The sequence below is a fragment of the Salvia miltiorrhiza genome, chromosome 5, assembly GCF_028751815.1.
Source record: "Salvia miltiorrhiza cultivar Shanhuang (shh) chromosome 5, IMPLAD_Smil_shh, whole genome shotgun sequence".
Lineage (NCBI taxonomy): Eukaryota > Viridiplantae > Streptophyta > Magnoliopsida > Lamiales > Lamiaceae > Salvia > Salvia miltiorrhiza.
In genome coordinates, this window is record NC_080391.1 from 35,294,695 (window position 1) to 35,307,430 (window position 12,736).

Consider the following 12,736-nt stretch of genomic DNA (forward strand, 5'->3'; position numbering starts at 1 on the left):
ATCTTTCATCCTGAGCAGTCATGCTCGAAACCCCTCAGAGAGAGAGTGGCGTAAAGCTTCAAGTTCCTCCTCCTTGCTTTTTGTCATCCACTCAAACTCGGTGTTGAGAGAATCCCTCTCCACTTTCATTTTCGCCGCCTCCGCCTTAGCCTGGCGAAGTTCCTCCTCCAAACTAGTGCACCTCCCCAGCGCAGCAAGGAGATCATCTTCTTTGGTTTTCATAGCTGCGGCCGCTCTCTTGAGATGGCGAGCAGCAGCCAAGTGCCTTATTTTTTCATACGCAGTCAAGAGAAAGGAAAACTAAGTCAATCAATCGATGTAAATAAACACCAACACACATGGGCACATAACTGCGCAGTCAAAAGCAATAAACAAACAAAAACACACCGTCTGAACGGACAAGCAGAGATCATCAGCAAAATTCACTGTGTCCATAGAATCAAACTTTTCGAGATCGGTGGAAGCAGTTTGAGCCTCCACAAAGACTGACATTCAGCGCTGGTCATGTCCCGGAGAGCGCGGGGACTGGTGGGCTCTAACAGAAGTGTTTTGCCTCTTGCACTGTGCTCTCTCTTGGCGGAGCGAGTGGGGCTGGTGAGGAGAGCGTTGAAGGAATCTTCTTCTTCAACATCTTGCACAGCATCGGCATCAGGCTGATTGAAAGAGGGGACAAAGGTAAAACCCCCAACCTTGCCGTGCTTTGCGGTCTTCCACATACCTGCGCAGGGTAACATGATTATAAATGCAATGATCAATATCAACCCATACCAGCTCAGTCAAGAAGGAAAAATCAATCAATTCTAATCAAAATTATACCAACAGGTATCTGGAAAATAATCCTGCGCTGGCAAGAACGGAGGAGAGAGATACAAGTTTCACAACATTAATAACTTTGTCTTTATGGGCTGAATTTAGGGCTTAAACCAAGTAATACTCAATATCAGTTAGGCGATCCTTGTTGGAGGGAGTACTATGCCTAAGACGATGCCACTCCACCTCTCTTGTGCTGGCAAGAGAAGCCCAATCACCATTTCTCACTTTAACGAAAAAATATTTGTCATGAAATAATTTATCAAGAGAATTCAAACCCCCTAAAAATTTGTAGTGACACCCTGTTTTCTTTAGGATATGAGTTTTGTGAAAAAGTTCTGTGCTGTCAGGATAGTTATTGACTGCGCAGAGGATATGGAGGATGTGGGCACGGCGTATTAAGGAAGAAGAAATCTGGAAAAAAGGGAATAATGAAACGTTCGCATAAATCTACCAGGAACCGAGAGGGTGGCAATTGAAGTCCAGCCTCTACTTGGCTCACCCATATGGGGATCGTATCGAGTGACCATCTTCCATCACCGTCGGGCATATCGCCGTCAGGCAGTTGCATACGGACTTTTAGTTCGGGGTCATTGGTCAGAATGCAGAGAGTCTATCGCATCTCTGCCATCAGGGTGGCATCCACGGTAGATCGAGGAAAGCCAATGCATGACATATCATCGTCCCGATTAATTTATTGTTGACGAGTTCCAACAGTGGTCATGGCGGTTTATAATTTACAGAATAAAGCGAAGGGGGGAAATAACCTAAAAAATACTCCCTCCGTCCGCCAAAAGTATTCCACTTTGGCTGGGCACGGAGTTTAATAAAATTGGAGATGATGTTGATGTAGTGGAGAAAGGGTCCCACCACTTTATGAGATGTGTGGTTGAGATTGAATTTTAGGTGGGTTTTTTGTAAATAAAGAGTGTTTGTAAGGATAAAATATAAAGGTGGATGGTGGGACCATGACTTAAAAAGGAAAGTGGAATACTTTTTGCGGACGCCAAATATAGTAATTGTGGAATACTTTTGGCGGACGGAGGGAGTAGTAAGGAAGGAGAAAGAGGGGAAGCCTAATACCTAAAGCGAAGAATGGTCGGACGAAAGAGGGGATCGAAAACGAAGTGAGCAACAGCGAGCAATCGTGAAGAGCAAATGAAGGTGGTTCGTCAATGGCGGAAAAAAAAAGGGAGGAAGAAGAAAGAAGAGAGGAAGACGAAGGGGGGAAGTATTTATAAGAGAATTTGAAAAATGAGAGAGAGGGAAATGATTAGGGTTGGGAATCGTGCGACGTGATGAGAGCGGTTCAGATCACGTTTCAAATTGGCGGTTACAAACGAAGGGATGAGATTAAATTATTTCGAAAGGCAAAAATACGGGAAGTGCAAACGGATACTCAAAGGAAGAGAGAGGTGTCAAAGCATTAAATGCAATGAGACAACACTAGCACTAAGTTTTGCGCCGAGGAACCTGCGCTGATAAGATTGCACTGGATAAAATAATCACACTTGATCTACGAAAATTAACAACTTCTTTTCATAGACTAGGGGGAGTAGCTGATGAGGGGTAAGATCCTCGTCAGCGCAAGATACTACATTTGACGTTCACTTATACATGATATTTATTATTATAGGGAAAAACTAACAGCACAGGTGCGGTGATGAATTCCGAAGTAATTAAGGCGGACCCGAACAGCACAGATCGAAAGTCTATCCAAGTTCTGCGCAGCACCCTGAAGATGCACCGGCCCAACACTCTGAAGATTCATCGGTGCAGCACCTCGAAGAAAGACTTGTACAGATCCTTGTAGAAGAGCCTGTATAATTAGTCTGAAGGCATACCTGCGCAGGTTATCAACCACCCTCTGTTAAAGACAGAAAAGCTGCAAGATCGTTAAGAAAGGACAATCAAAAGTGACAGTGACACCGGGAGGACGTTCGTGCATGAGGAGTGCGTGTGAAGGAGAAAAAGACCATTGTGCCCCTTCCCTTTGCAATGTATATAAATACCACACCAGTCATTGTGATCAGGTACTCTCTCTAATTTTTACTAGAATATAACAAATATCCTTATGTACCTGTGAATATTGTGCTCCATTAAACCATTTCGTCTCTGTGAATTTACACCATCCAGATCCTTCTTCATCACTTTATATTATGATTATTGTGTTGATGAAAGTGGATTTTATCAATGCCATTAATAAAATTTCTTTCCTTGAATTTCTAAAAAAAAAAAAATGATATTTGAAATGTGACAAATAAAGTGGAGTATTTATGATGGGATCAATTAAACATATATTTATCTTTACAAATAAAAATATTTAATTTTGTTATACTTTTATAAACGTGATTTCATAAGTTTGACGTTTGAGGAGGTATTTTTGTGACTATTTTAATTTACATTTCCGTAGTACTCCCTCCGTCCTAGCTTTTAGTATCCAACTTTCCTTTTTTGGTCGTCCCACATTTTAGTATCCATTTCTATTTTTGGTAAAAGTAGGTGGGGCCCTTACTCCACTTTAATTATTTTAACTCCCACATAAAATGTAGGACCCTTATTCCACTCACAACACATCAATCACTTTATTAAAATCCGTGTTGTTCTCAACTGGATACCAAAAGCCGGGACGGAGGGAGTACCATTTATCAACCAAATGAAACTCTCCCGATATTCGCTTGATATCAAATTGAAATTTATCAACAAAAACTAAAATATCAAATTGAAATCGCTTTTTGGCCAACGAAGTCCAGATATTCCGGAATATACGGTTTCATTAGATACCACCACTATCCCAAACCATTTTATCCAAGAAGCCATTTTGACCTTAATTGACGTGTTTATATTCATGAGAGCTAAAATAAACGGACCGATTTGGTGCTAAAAGAGAATAAAAAATACAACGGATAAGATTCATCCACGTGTACATCGTCGTCCATTTACGATCAACGAACGACAACCCATAGTCGCAATCCTATTTATATATTGCATATCTAAGAAATTCTCATTACTTCCACATTCAAATCCTAATCCCTATCCTCAGCCACCACCCCTAAAACAAAAACAAGAAGAAAAAGGAAACAGAAAACAACAATAAATCTTCATGATTTCAAATTTGTGTTAACGAAAAAAAAAAAAAAAAATCAGCCGGAAAATGTCGGCTCCAAAATCTACGGAAGGCGGGGTCCGGTCGCCGCTGCTGGGAGCGTCGGCGGAGGCGGAGAGATTGTGCATGGACGACATGCTGAAAAAGTATTGCGGCGAGTTTGGGTGGTGGCAGCTGCGGCACTTTGTCCTAACGAGCATGGCGTGGGCGCTGGAGGCCTTCCACACCATGGTCGTCATCTTCGCCGACCGCGAGCCGGCCTGGCGGTGCATAGACGGAGCTTGCTCGCCGGAGGCTACGACCGTGTGCGGCTTGGAGCCCGGCTCGTGGGAGTGGATCGACGGCGCAGGGAGCTCCACGGTGGCGGACTTCGGGTTGGTTTGCTCCGAGAAGTATAAGGTGGGGTTGGTTCAGGCCTTGTTTTTCGGCGGCTGCATGATAGGTATGTAGTTCCTCTCTTTTTTCGGTAAATGCTCTTTTATTTAATTCATTAGTCAACAAATTTTAGGGATGAATGAATAATATTTTTGTCATTTTAATTTTAGTTTGTATGTCGATTTTATATATTTTTCTAATTTTTAGTAATATTATTTTATATAATTTCATAAAAGGTTGAGTTTTTACTTTTTTTCCAAGAAAAAATTAATAATAACTTTTCATTTTTCTCTTTAGAGACTCGAATTTTCAATTTAATAATTGAAGGGAAAGAGTTTTATCAATTAAGCTCGTTTCGTTCTTAAGATTGAATCTTTACTTCACTTTATTTATTTTAATATTATTATAAAAGTGAAATTATTATTTTTTACTCATAATATATTTAATTATTCTACTGAAATTTGAATATAAAATTAAGGGACGAAAGAAGTATTATAATTTTATTTTTCCCCTTTCGAGTTTATCGACATGGTAGGTTATTTAATTGATAGTCTGTTCAGTTTGAAAGGCAAGGGCTCATAGTTTGATGATACTCGAGAGGACAACTAATCATCTCCTCACATGCACAACAATTTTTTATTTTAATGTTGGGTCGGGTGCATTTGCTCACTAGACAGATTTTTCTAGTGAAGAAAAGGTCATCTCATTGGAAAGTAATTTCTTGGAATATTACTGATTTGGAAAAATATTTATTTACCCCTCAGATAATTTTTTAAAATAAAGGAACAGAATTCTAAGATAAATGAATAAATAACTAGAGTATTGAAAATGGTGAAAATTAAAGAATAAATGTAATACTTCATTCGTTCCACTAAGTATAGTTATTTATTTTTGAATATTTTTATTAAAGAAGAAAAGTAATTAAAGAATAAAAGTGATAAAAGCACTGGAATTATAATTTCTTGTGAGAAAAAGAATTTTCTTTTTCAAAATTACTCATTCGCAAAATAACCATGTTAAATTGGTAGTATGGAATATTTTAGGATAGGCACAAATAGTTGACGTATTCAAGATTATTTTCCATATTAATTTTATATCTTAGTACATGAAGGATGACTCGTTTATATATTTTGAGGGGTTAATTATAATAATAATAACGGGAATTATTTAGCTCGCATGCAGATGCATTTTTTATAATCGTTTAAAAATTAATGAATCGTTCGATGTTTATATCCGTATTATTTATATCAATTAAGTCCTTTTTGTAATTTATGTTATATAAACATTTAAACTAGATACTCTCTTATATAAAATTTACAAATTTATATTTGTAATTAAGAAATTCTGATGATTACTGCTTACAGAAAAATAATAATCGCCCAAACATAACTTTACGACACAAATAAAAATAAAAAGACTGAAACTAATGAAAATTCTCATTTATCACATTCAATAAAAATTATTAACAGTAAAATAATTTAACAAGTATTCTAAAAAAAAAAATAATAATAATAACAATAATAATAATAATAATAATAATAATTTAACAAGGAGATAAATTCGGGTTTGGGAGGGCGTGATGAAGCTTGTAGTATGTTACATTCGTGTTTTTTGTTGGGCATGCATATCCTGGACAACTGCCCTCATTTTATTGGACCCAATTTCGAAGTAGAGACAGCTAATTATGTGAATAATACCTATGCTTTAAAATACGACAGGTTTCTTTATAATCGAGATAGACGACAAGCCGAATTAAGTGGCAAAGTCAGAATCGTAACGCCCTTGTTATGTTTCTGATACACATTATGCAATAAATTTATTCCAAAAGCCATAAATAGCTTAGTACGGCCTGGGCCTTATAAAGCTTATCCCTCTGCACATTCAAACTTTTGCTTTTCTCTTTTTCTTTGGGTACAAAATATGCATCATAGTATGCACAATCTTTACTTTTCTTTTGTGTACATTCCCAAACTAATGCACAATCTATTTTTAAAAATAACATCATCATTAATTCCTTATTTTTTTATTTTCATTTTTAATACTTAATTATAATTTTACCACTATGATTGGTTATTATTTCTCTACTCCCTTTACCAAAGTTGACCAATTTTATTACTAATATTATTTAAAACTCGTGCTGAAGAACTAAGTATACTCTTTCATAACGAAAAGTGTATTGTGATTGGTTAAATGTTACAAATGATTTCAATAAACATGATAAATCAAATTAGTATATATCGTTAAGAGGAAAACTACCCACATGTGAAAAACTATCCTTGTAAGTGAGAATCAAACACAAGATACTATATCGTTAAAGAAGAAATTTGAGAGAAGAGATTTTGGTCTCAACCCAACCCTCATTTAAAATATTCATTTCTCTCTCTTCCACATAAATAGCATAACTTTTACCTTATTTATATTCCCATTAGTGACACTCATATGATCCAAATAATTTTTTATTTTGTTTTATTTTTATTCTTATATTAGCCCTAATAATTTAAATGTATTTACAAAATTTTCTAAAATTGAGAAAAATAAATAATTATTAATTTAACATTATAAATAAATATAAATTTTATATTTATAATTTATAAATAATTTTTTAATTTAACATTACAAATATTTACTTTAAAAAATAAATATAAAATTTTAAGTCTATATATAATTTTTTTTCCAATTTTTTAGTTTTTTTTATATCACAATAATTATTAGAAATTAATATTTAACATTATATGTATAATTAAGTGGAACCCAATGAGAGAATGCCACATGGCAATGACTCTTGTATACCTCAAGGGCGGTCATCCGCCCAAAGTCATGGTTTTTTGCTCAATTTTTATTTATTTGATAAATTATGTTTTTTGTCTTTTATGGTGACTTTCTCTATGGTGTCACCAATGGCACTAGTCTAAGGGTGTTTGGCTAAGTTTATTTTAAAGAGCTTATAAGCTTCAACTACTTATAAGATCTTTGAAAAGCTTATAAGATGTTTGGGTAATTGAACTTATAATCTAGAAATAGAATTTTAACGTAAAGAGAGGAAATTCTTATTAGATAGAGAAAATTGAGAAGAGATTAAGTTAGAAGAATATGTAATAGAAATAATAAACAATAGTTAAATATTTTTTATAAAATGATTGTTATATACTCCCTTCATTCCACAAAAACATATGTAGTATGGGACGACACAGGTTTTAAGAAATCATGTAAAGTGTAGTGTGAGTGCAGAAAAGATTTCACATTGATTGTGATGTTTAGTGGGAGAATTATTATTATAAATGGATAATGCAATTTTTATGAAACGGATGAAAAATGAAAATTATGCATATTTTTATGGGACGGATGAGTATATAATTACAAGTGACTTATCTTTGCCTAACTCAAGATATAACTGGATCAATTTTTGACGTTACTTTAATCTAGAGCACGAGTGCACGACTCTCTTCCTTTAGAAATAGGATAATGCTAGTTATTTCGATTTTTATCGATTTAATATAATAGTTGACAGCAGTAGGTGGGAATGGTAGGAATGTGCATAACGTCTTTAAAGACAAACTATATTTCTAGATAGATAGACTACAATATGATTACTAGAGGTGGTTTTGTTTGACATTTCTTCTTTGAACATAAAATACATGTTTTCATACACACTGCTATAGTGGGAAATACAAATCATATGAATTCGATGGGTGAGACTTGATTGACTGCAACTTGTCCAGTTTTGTAAATACACATTTGTAATAAAAAATACATAAATTAATACTATAAAATTCTACATTTATTTACTTTTTAGCATGTTCCCCAAATATTAATATTTTCTATTTTTAGACACTACTTCTCATATAATTGAACAATTTTATCTTTATAACTTATATTTATTTATCAATAATTAAATTAATAAAACGATTAATATGAGACATTTTCTTCACTATCAATTAGTAAATGCTACCTCGTGCGATGCACGAGAGTCGTTACAGTTACATAAAATAGTAAAAAATAACTAAAATTAAATTACATACAAGGTTACTTACTTTCATTCTTCTGTTTATTGGTAGTTTGTCATCTTGAAAAAATGTGGGGACAAAAGTAGATATGAATAATTTTTTCATATCTCTTTTGCTGAAAAATAATAAAAATTAAGACATGTTACATTACGTCTACCTATCATAAACGATGTACTATAAAATATCATGATATATTTTTATTAATTTAAAAACAAAATTACCATTTTAATAATCAATACTATTAGTGTACTAAAATATATTACACATTCATTTGGAATATAAATATTAGATAAATGGTGAAAAATATTCTTTTGTCATATATTAGAGAATCTTTTTTATACATATAATTAATTAAAATTACATGATATAAATTAAATAAATGAAGAACTTAAAAAAATAAAATCAAACTTAAAAATAAAGAACATAAAATAAAAATAAAAATTGTATTTTATAGAGTAAGAAAAGAAGAAGAGAGAAAAAAGAATACGAGGCAGAAGAGAGAAAATACATTTGGATTTTTTTTAATTTGTATAACTTTTTTATCTTAAATTATTTTTTCACATAAGATAATATCAAATTAAAGCTCTTGTCATGATCTTTAATTTGATATGTATATTGAGTATTTTATAATTAATCGAAATACATTATTTATTAAAAGAAAGAAAAAAAAACAAAAGGAAAAAGGATCTAGTCTATTTGAATTTAATTGTGGAAGAAAATAAATTTTAAAAATTGACCGTAAATATTTAAAAACTAGCAGGACAAAATAATCGTTAGAACATCCATTTTGTATATTATTATATTTTATAGTATATTATATAGATACATTGAATAACTTTTTATTAAAATTTGTGCTATAAAAATACTTGCACAATTTTAGATTACAAAGGGAGTAAAAATATAAATGGGTTGGTCTTCCATGCGGCGGGTCGCATACTATGCGATCGGTTACTTTTAATCAGCATAAGTATATTTGTTCGCACAAATGTATACTTATGTAGTAGTACAAGTTCTCATGAATAAAAGTACTTATCGTGAATAAATGTAATATTTTATAAATATTACATTTAATTGTAACAATAATTACTTTTTATTACGATAATGATTACTTGACCAAATAGTTAAGATTATAAGTATTAATGAGTGAAAATAATTAAAAGTAAAAGTTCTTATGAATAAGTAAACATTATTGTGAAAAAATGTAAACTTTCAAACCGGTCGTATACTATGCGGCTGGTTGCACCCAAGAATTTGCCAATATAAATATATCTTTGACATGTCACTATTTGGCGCAAGCAAACAAGATTATTCTTGCTTTCCAATATCATTTATTCTTCTAAGTAAAGGATCTAGTCTTTGATGAGGCCCAAAATAAACAAATGGGCCTATAATTCTTTTCCGGAGAACACTTGTGTACATGTGTGTGATTTGTTTTCTGTTGGGTGTCTTGTGTATTTACTATAAAAAAAATCTAATAAGAATCTATTACTAATTCCCAATATGAATCATTATTAGAATTTGATTATGATATCACAAGTTCTGCTTTCTATTTTCTACAAAAAAATTTACTCCTTTGCATCGTCATGTAGTGCACTCTATTGATAATCAATGAGGTTTGAGATGAAGCAAAACATCTATCGAAGCATGAACTTAAACATAAACAATTTCAGGTGCTGGCGTATTCGGGCATCTCTCGGACTCAAAATTGGGAAGGAAAGGGTCTCTAGTAGTGGTATGCATCATGAACGCCATCTTCGGTTGCCTAACCGCTCTCTCCCCAACCTACCTCATCTATGCCGTCTTCCGCCTCCTCACCGGCTGCAGCACCGGCGGCGTCGGCCTCTGCGCCTTCGTCCTCGCCACCGAGCCCGTCGGCCCCACCAAGCGCGGCGTCGCCGGCATGTCCACCTTCTACTTCTTCTCCGGGGGCATCGCCGCCCTCTCCGGCATCGCCTACGTCTTCCAGTCGTGGCGGTCCCTCTACATCGCCACATCCATCCCCTCCATCCTCTTCCTCGTCTTCGTCCTCCCCTTCGTCTCCGAGTCCCCGCGCTGGTCCCTCATCCGGGGCGACGTCGCCTCCGCCATGAAAACCATGCGCGCCATCGCCAAGTCCAACGGCCGCAAGCTCCCCGACTCCGCCGTGCTCGCCCTCGACGAGGATGCGAGCAAAATGGAAGCGGCGGAATCGAAGGAGGCCATAACCGGATCCCTAGTGGACGTGCTCCGATGCCCCCTCACCCGCATCCGTCTGTTCCTGGCGGTGGCGATCAACTTCTTCTGCTCCGTCGTCTACTACGGCCTGAGCCTGAACGTGGTGAACCTAGGCACCAACCTCCACCTGAACGTGTTCCTGAACGCGGTGGCGGAGATGCCGGCGTTCCTGCTGACGGCGGTGCTGCTGGACAAGTTCGGGCGGAAGCCGCTGAGCATCGGGACGCAGTGGTTCAGCGGCGCCTTCTGCCTGGTGGGGGGGATGATGAAGGGGTACGGGGCGTGGAAGACCATCCGGATGGTGTGTGGGATTCTGGGGATATTTGGGATGGCGGGGACTTATAACCTGCTGTTTATCTACACGGTGGAGCTGTTCCCCACGGTGGTGAGGAACGCGGCGCTGGGGTGCGCGACGCAGGCGGCGCAGCTGGGGGCGATACTGTCGCCCTTCGTGGTGGTGATGGGGGAGCGGATACCGTTTCTGGTGTTTGGGGTATGCGGGATCGCGGGAGGGACTCTTGCGTTTCTGCTGCCGGAGACGTTGAATCGGCCGTTGTATGATACCATGGCGGGGATGGAAGAGGGAGAGGGAGAGGGAGAAGGACAAGAACAAGCTGCCGCAGCTCTCTTGAGTTGACATTAATCATTCACTATACGTTTTTCTTTACCAACTAAATCACAATTCGAATTATTCTTTCGGAATTTTGTTGAGAACAACGGTCCTTTTCTTTGGTGCGCATGCGTGTGTGGTACTGCTGAATTGAAATTTTATTGAGAAAAAGAAAAACGAAAGTAACAAAGAAAACCCGTTGAAGGCACAACAGACGCAAACTAACGGGCTACGAAACCATAACGGCGAGGACCCATAGGGAAAAACACCGTGATAGGAAAAAAGAGTCAAGAAATGTGCAGGAGCTCCATAGCATGAACCCCATGACAATCAAAATTCAAGAGCATCATCCTCCGTATGAATATAAGAATCCATGATGTCCCCCCAACGTTGAGGATAGACCGGTTGAATATCAGAATCCATGATGTCCCCCCAACGTTGAGGATAGACCGGTTGAATATCAGAATCCATGATGTCCCCCCAACGTTGAGAAGAGACCGCCGTCATCGCAAGACCAGCTGCATCCCCGGGAGTGGAGATAGAAGCAGGATGTGTGTGGTACAAAATGTTTCGTTTCTTGACTTCATTGCATGAGATGAAAATTGGAGCCACACATATTTAACCACTAGATAATGGAGATAGAGTTCCAACTGCGTTATACGAACTGCACTCTCACACGCCTCTCCTTTATTACGAACTGTAATTTATTGCGGTATATCAAATTTAGGCAAATGGATGCTCTGTCCCAAAATACAGTGTATACCACCCAGGGGCGGATCCAGGATTCAATGTTAGGGGGGGCTGAATTTATTGGACTACGGTGCTTGAAAATATTTACACGGGGGTTCGGGGGCGGGAGCCCCCGAAGCAAATTTTTTTGAGCATTCCGTACACTTCATTTTCATACATTTTTTCAACAATCACTTAATATAATAAGATAATTGTTCGCAATTCAATTAATTCAACATCAAGTAGATTGAAAGCATATAAAGACGTACTTTTATTCATTTTTCTTAAAAAAAAATTGTTTCATCTTCTAAACAAATAAACTAATTTTCATTGTTAGTAATTAGTAATTTTACTTTTACCTTTAGAATTGACTCAATTTAACATTAAAAATTAACTAAGAAAGAAAAAATGATAAAAATAATATAAATGTAACAACTCAATGTGTTGAGCAATTAATATGGATAGTTGGATACTATAAATAATGTATTATATATTTTTTCTTGTATTTTTTTATTTATATACACATATATATAGATATAAAACAAAATAATAAATACTATATCTAAAAAAAAAAAAAAAAAAACTCAAAAATTGGGAGGGGGCTGAAGCCCCCCCTAGCCCCCCCCCCCTGGATCCGCCACTGGTACCACCGTGTACCACTCTTATTATGTTATAATTTTTAATTATGTTTTATTCAATTTTAATTTATTATGCTTTTATATAATATAAAGATAATTAATAAGGGTTCACTCATCCATTTAGGATTTTATAATTATTTTTTTATATTTATTTGAATTAATAATATATTATTTGGGTTCATTAATTCAAAGTTAGGGTATATAATTTTTTAAATTTTAATTTTTCAATGATAAATACTAATTAGAGTTT

At 35.8% G+C, this 12,736-nt stretch overlaps 1 protein-coding gene across 1 annotated transcript; it reads left to right on the forward strand.

The window, feature by feature from the left end:
• Positions 1–3,720: 3,720 nt before the first annotated feature.
• LOC130986995 (organic cation/carnitine transporter 4) lies at positions 3,721–11,248 on the forward strand. The gene is made up of 2 exons (XM_057910541.1): positions 3,721–4,358; positions 9,966–11,248. The coding sequence occupies exons 1-2, from the start codon at positions 3,965–3,967 to the stop codon at positions 11,144–11,146; spliced, it is 1,575 nt and encodes a 524-aa protein (XP_057766524.1). The 5' UTR covers positions 3,721–3,964; the 3' UTR covers positions 11,147–11,248.
• Positions 11,249–12,736: the final 1,488 nt, after the last annotated feature.

Bases quoted from the DNA above. Each gene is read 5' to 3' on its own strand.
- LOC130986995 (XM_057910541.1), top strand. From the start codon at position 3,965: ATGTCGGCTCCAAAATCTACGGAAGGCGGGGTCCGGTCGCCGCTGCTG. The intron at 4,359-9,965 runs GTATGTAGTTCC...AAACAATTTCAG, and splicing joins TTTCGGCGGCTGCATGATAG to GTGCTGGCGTATTCGGGCAT.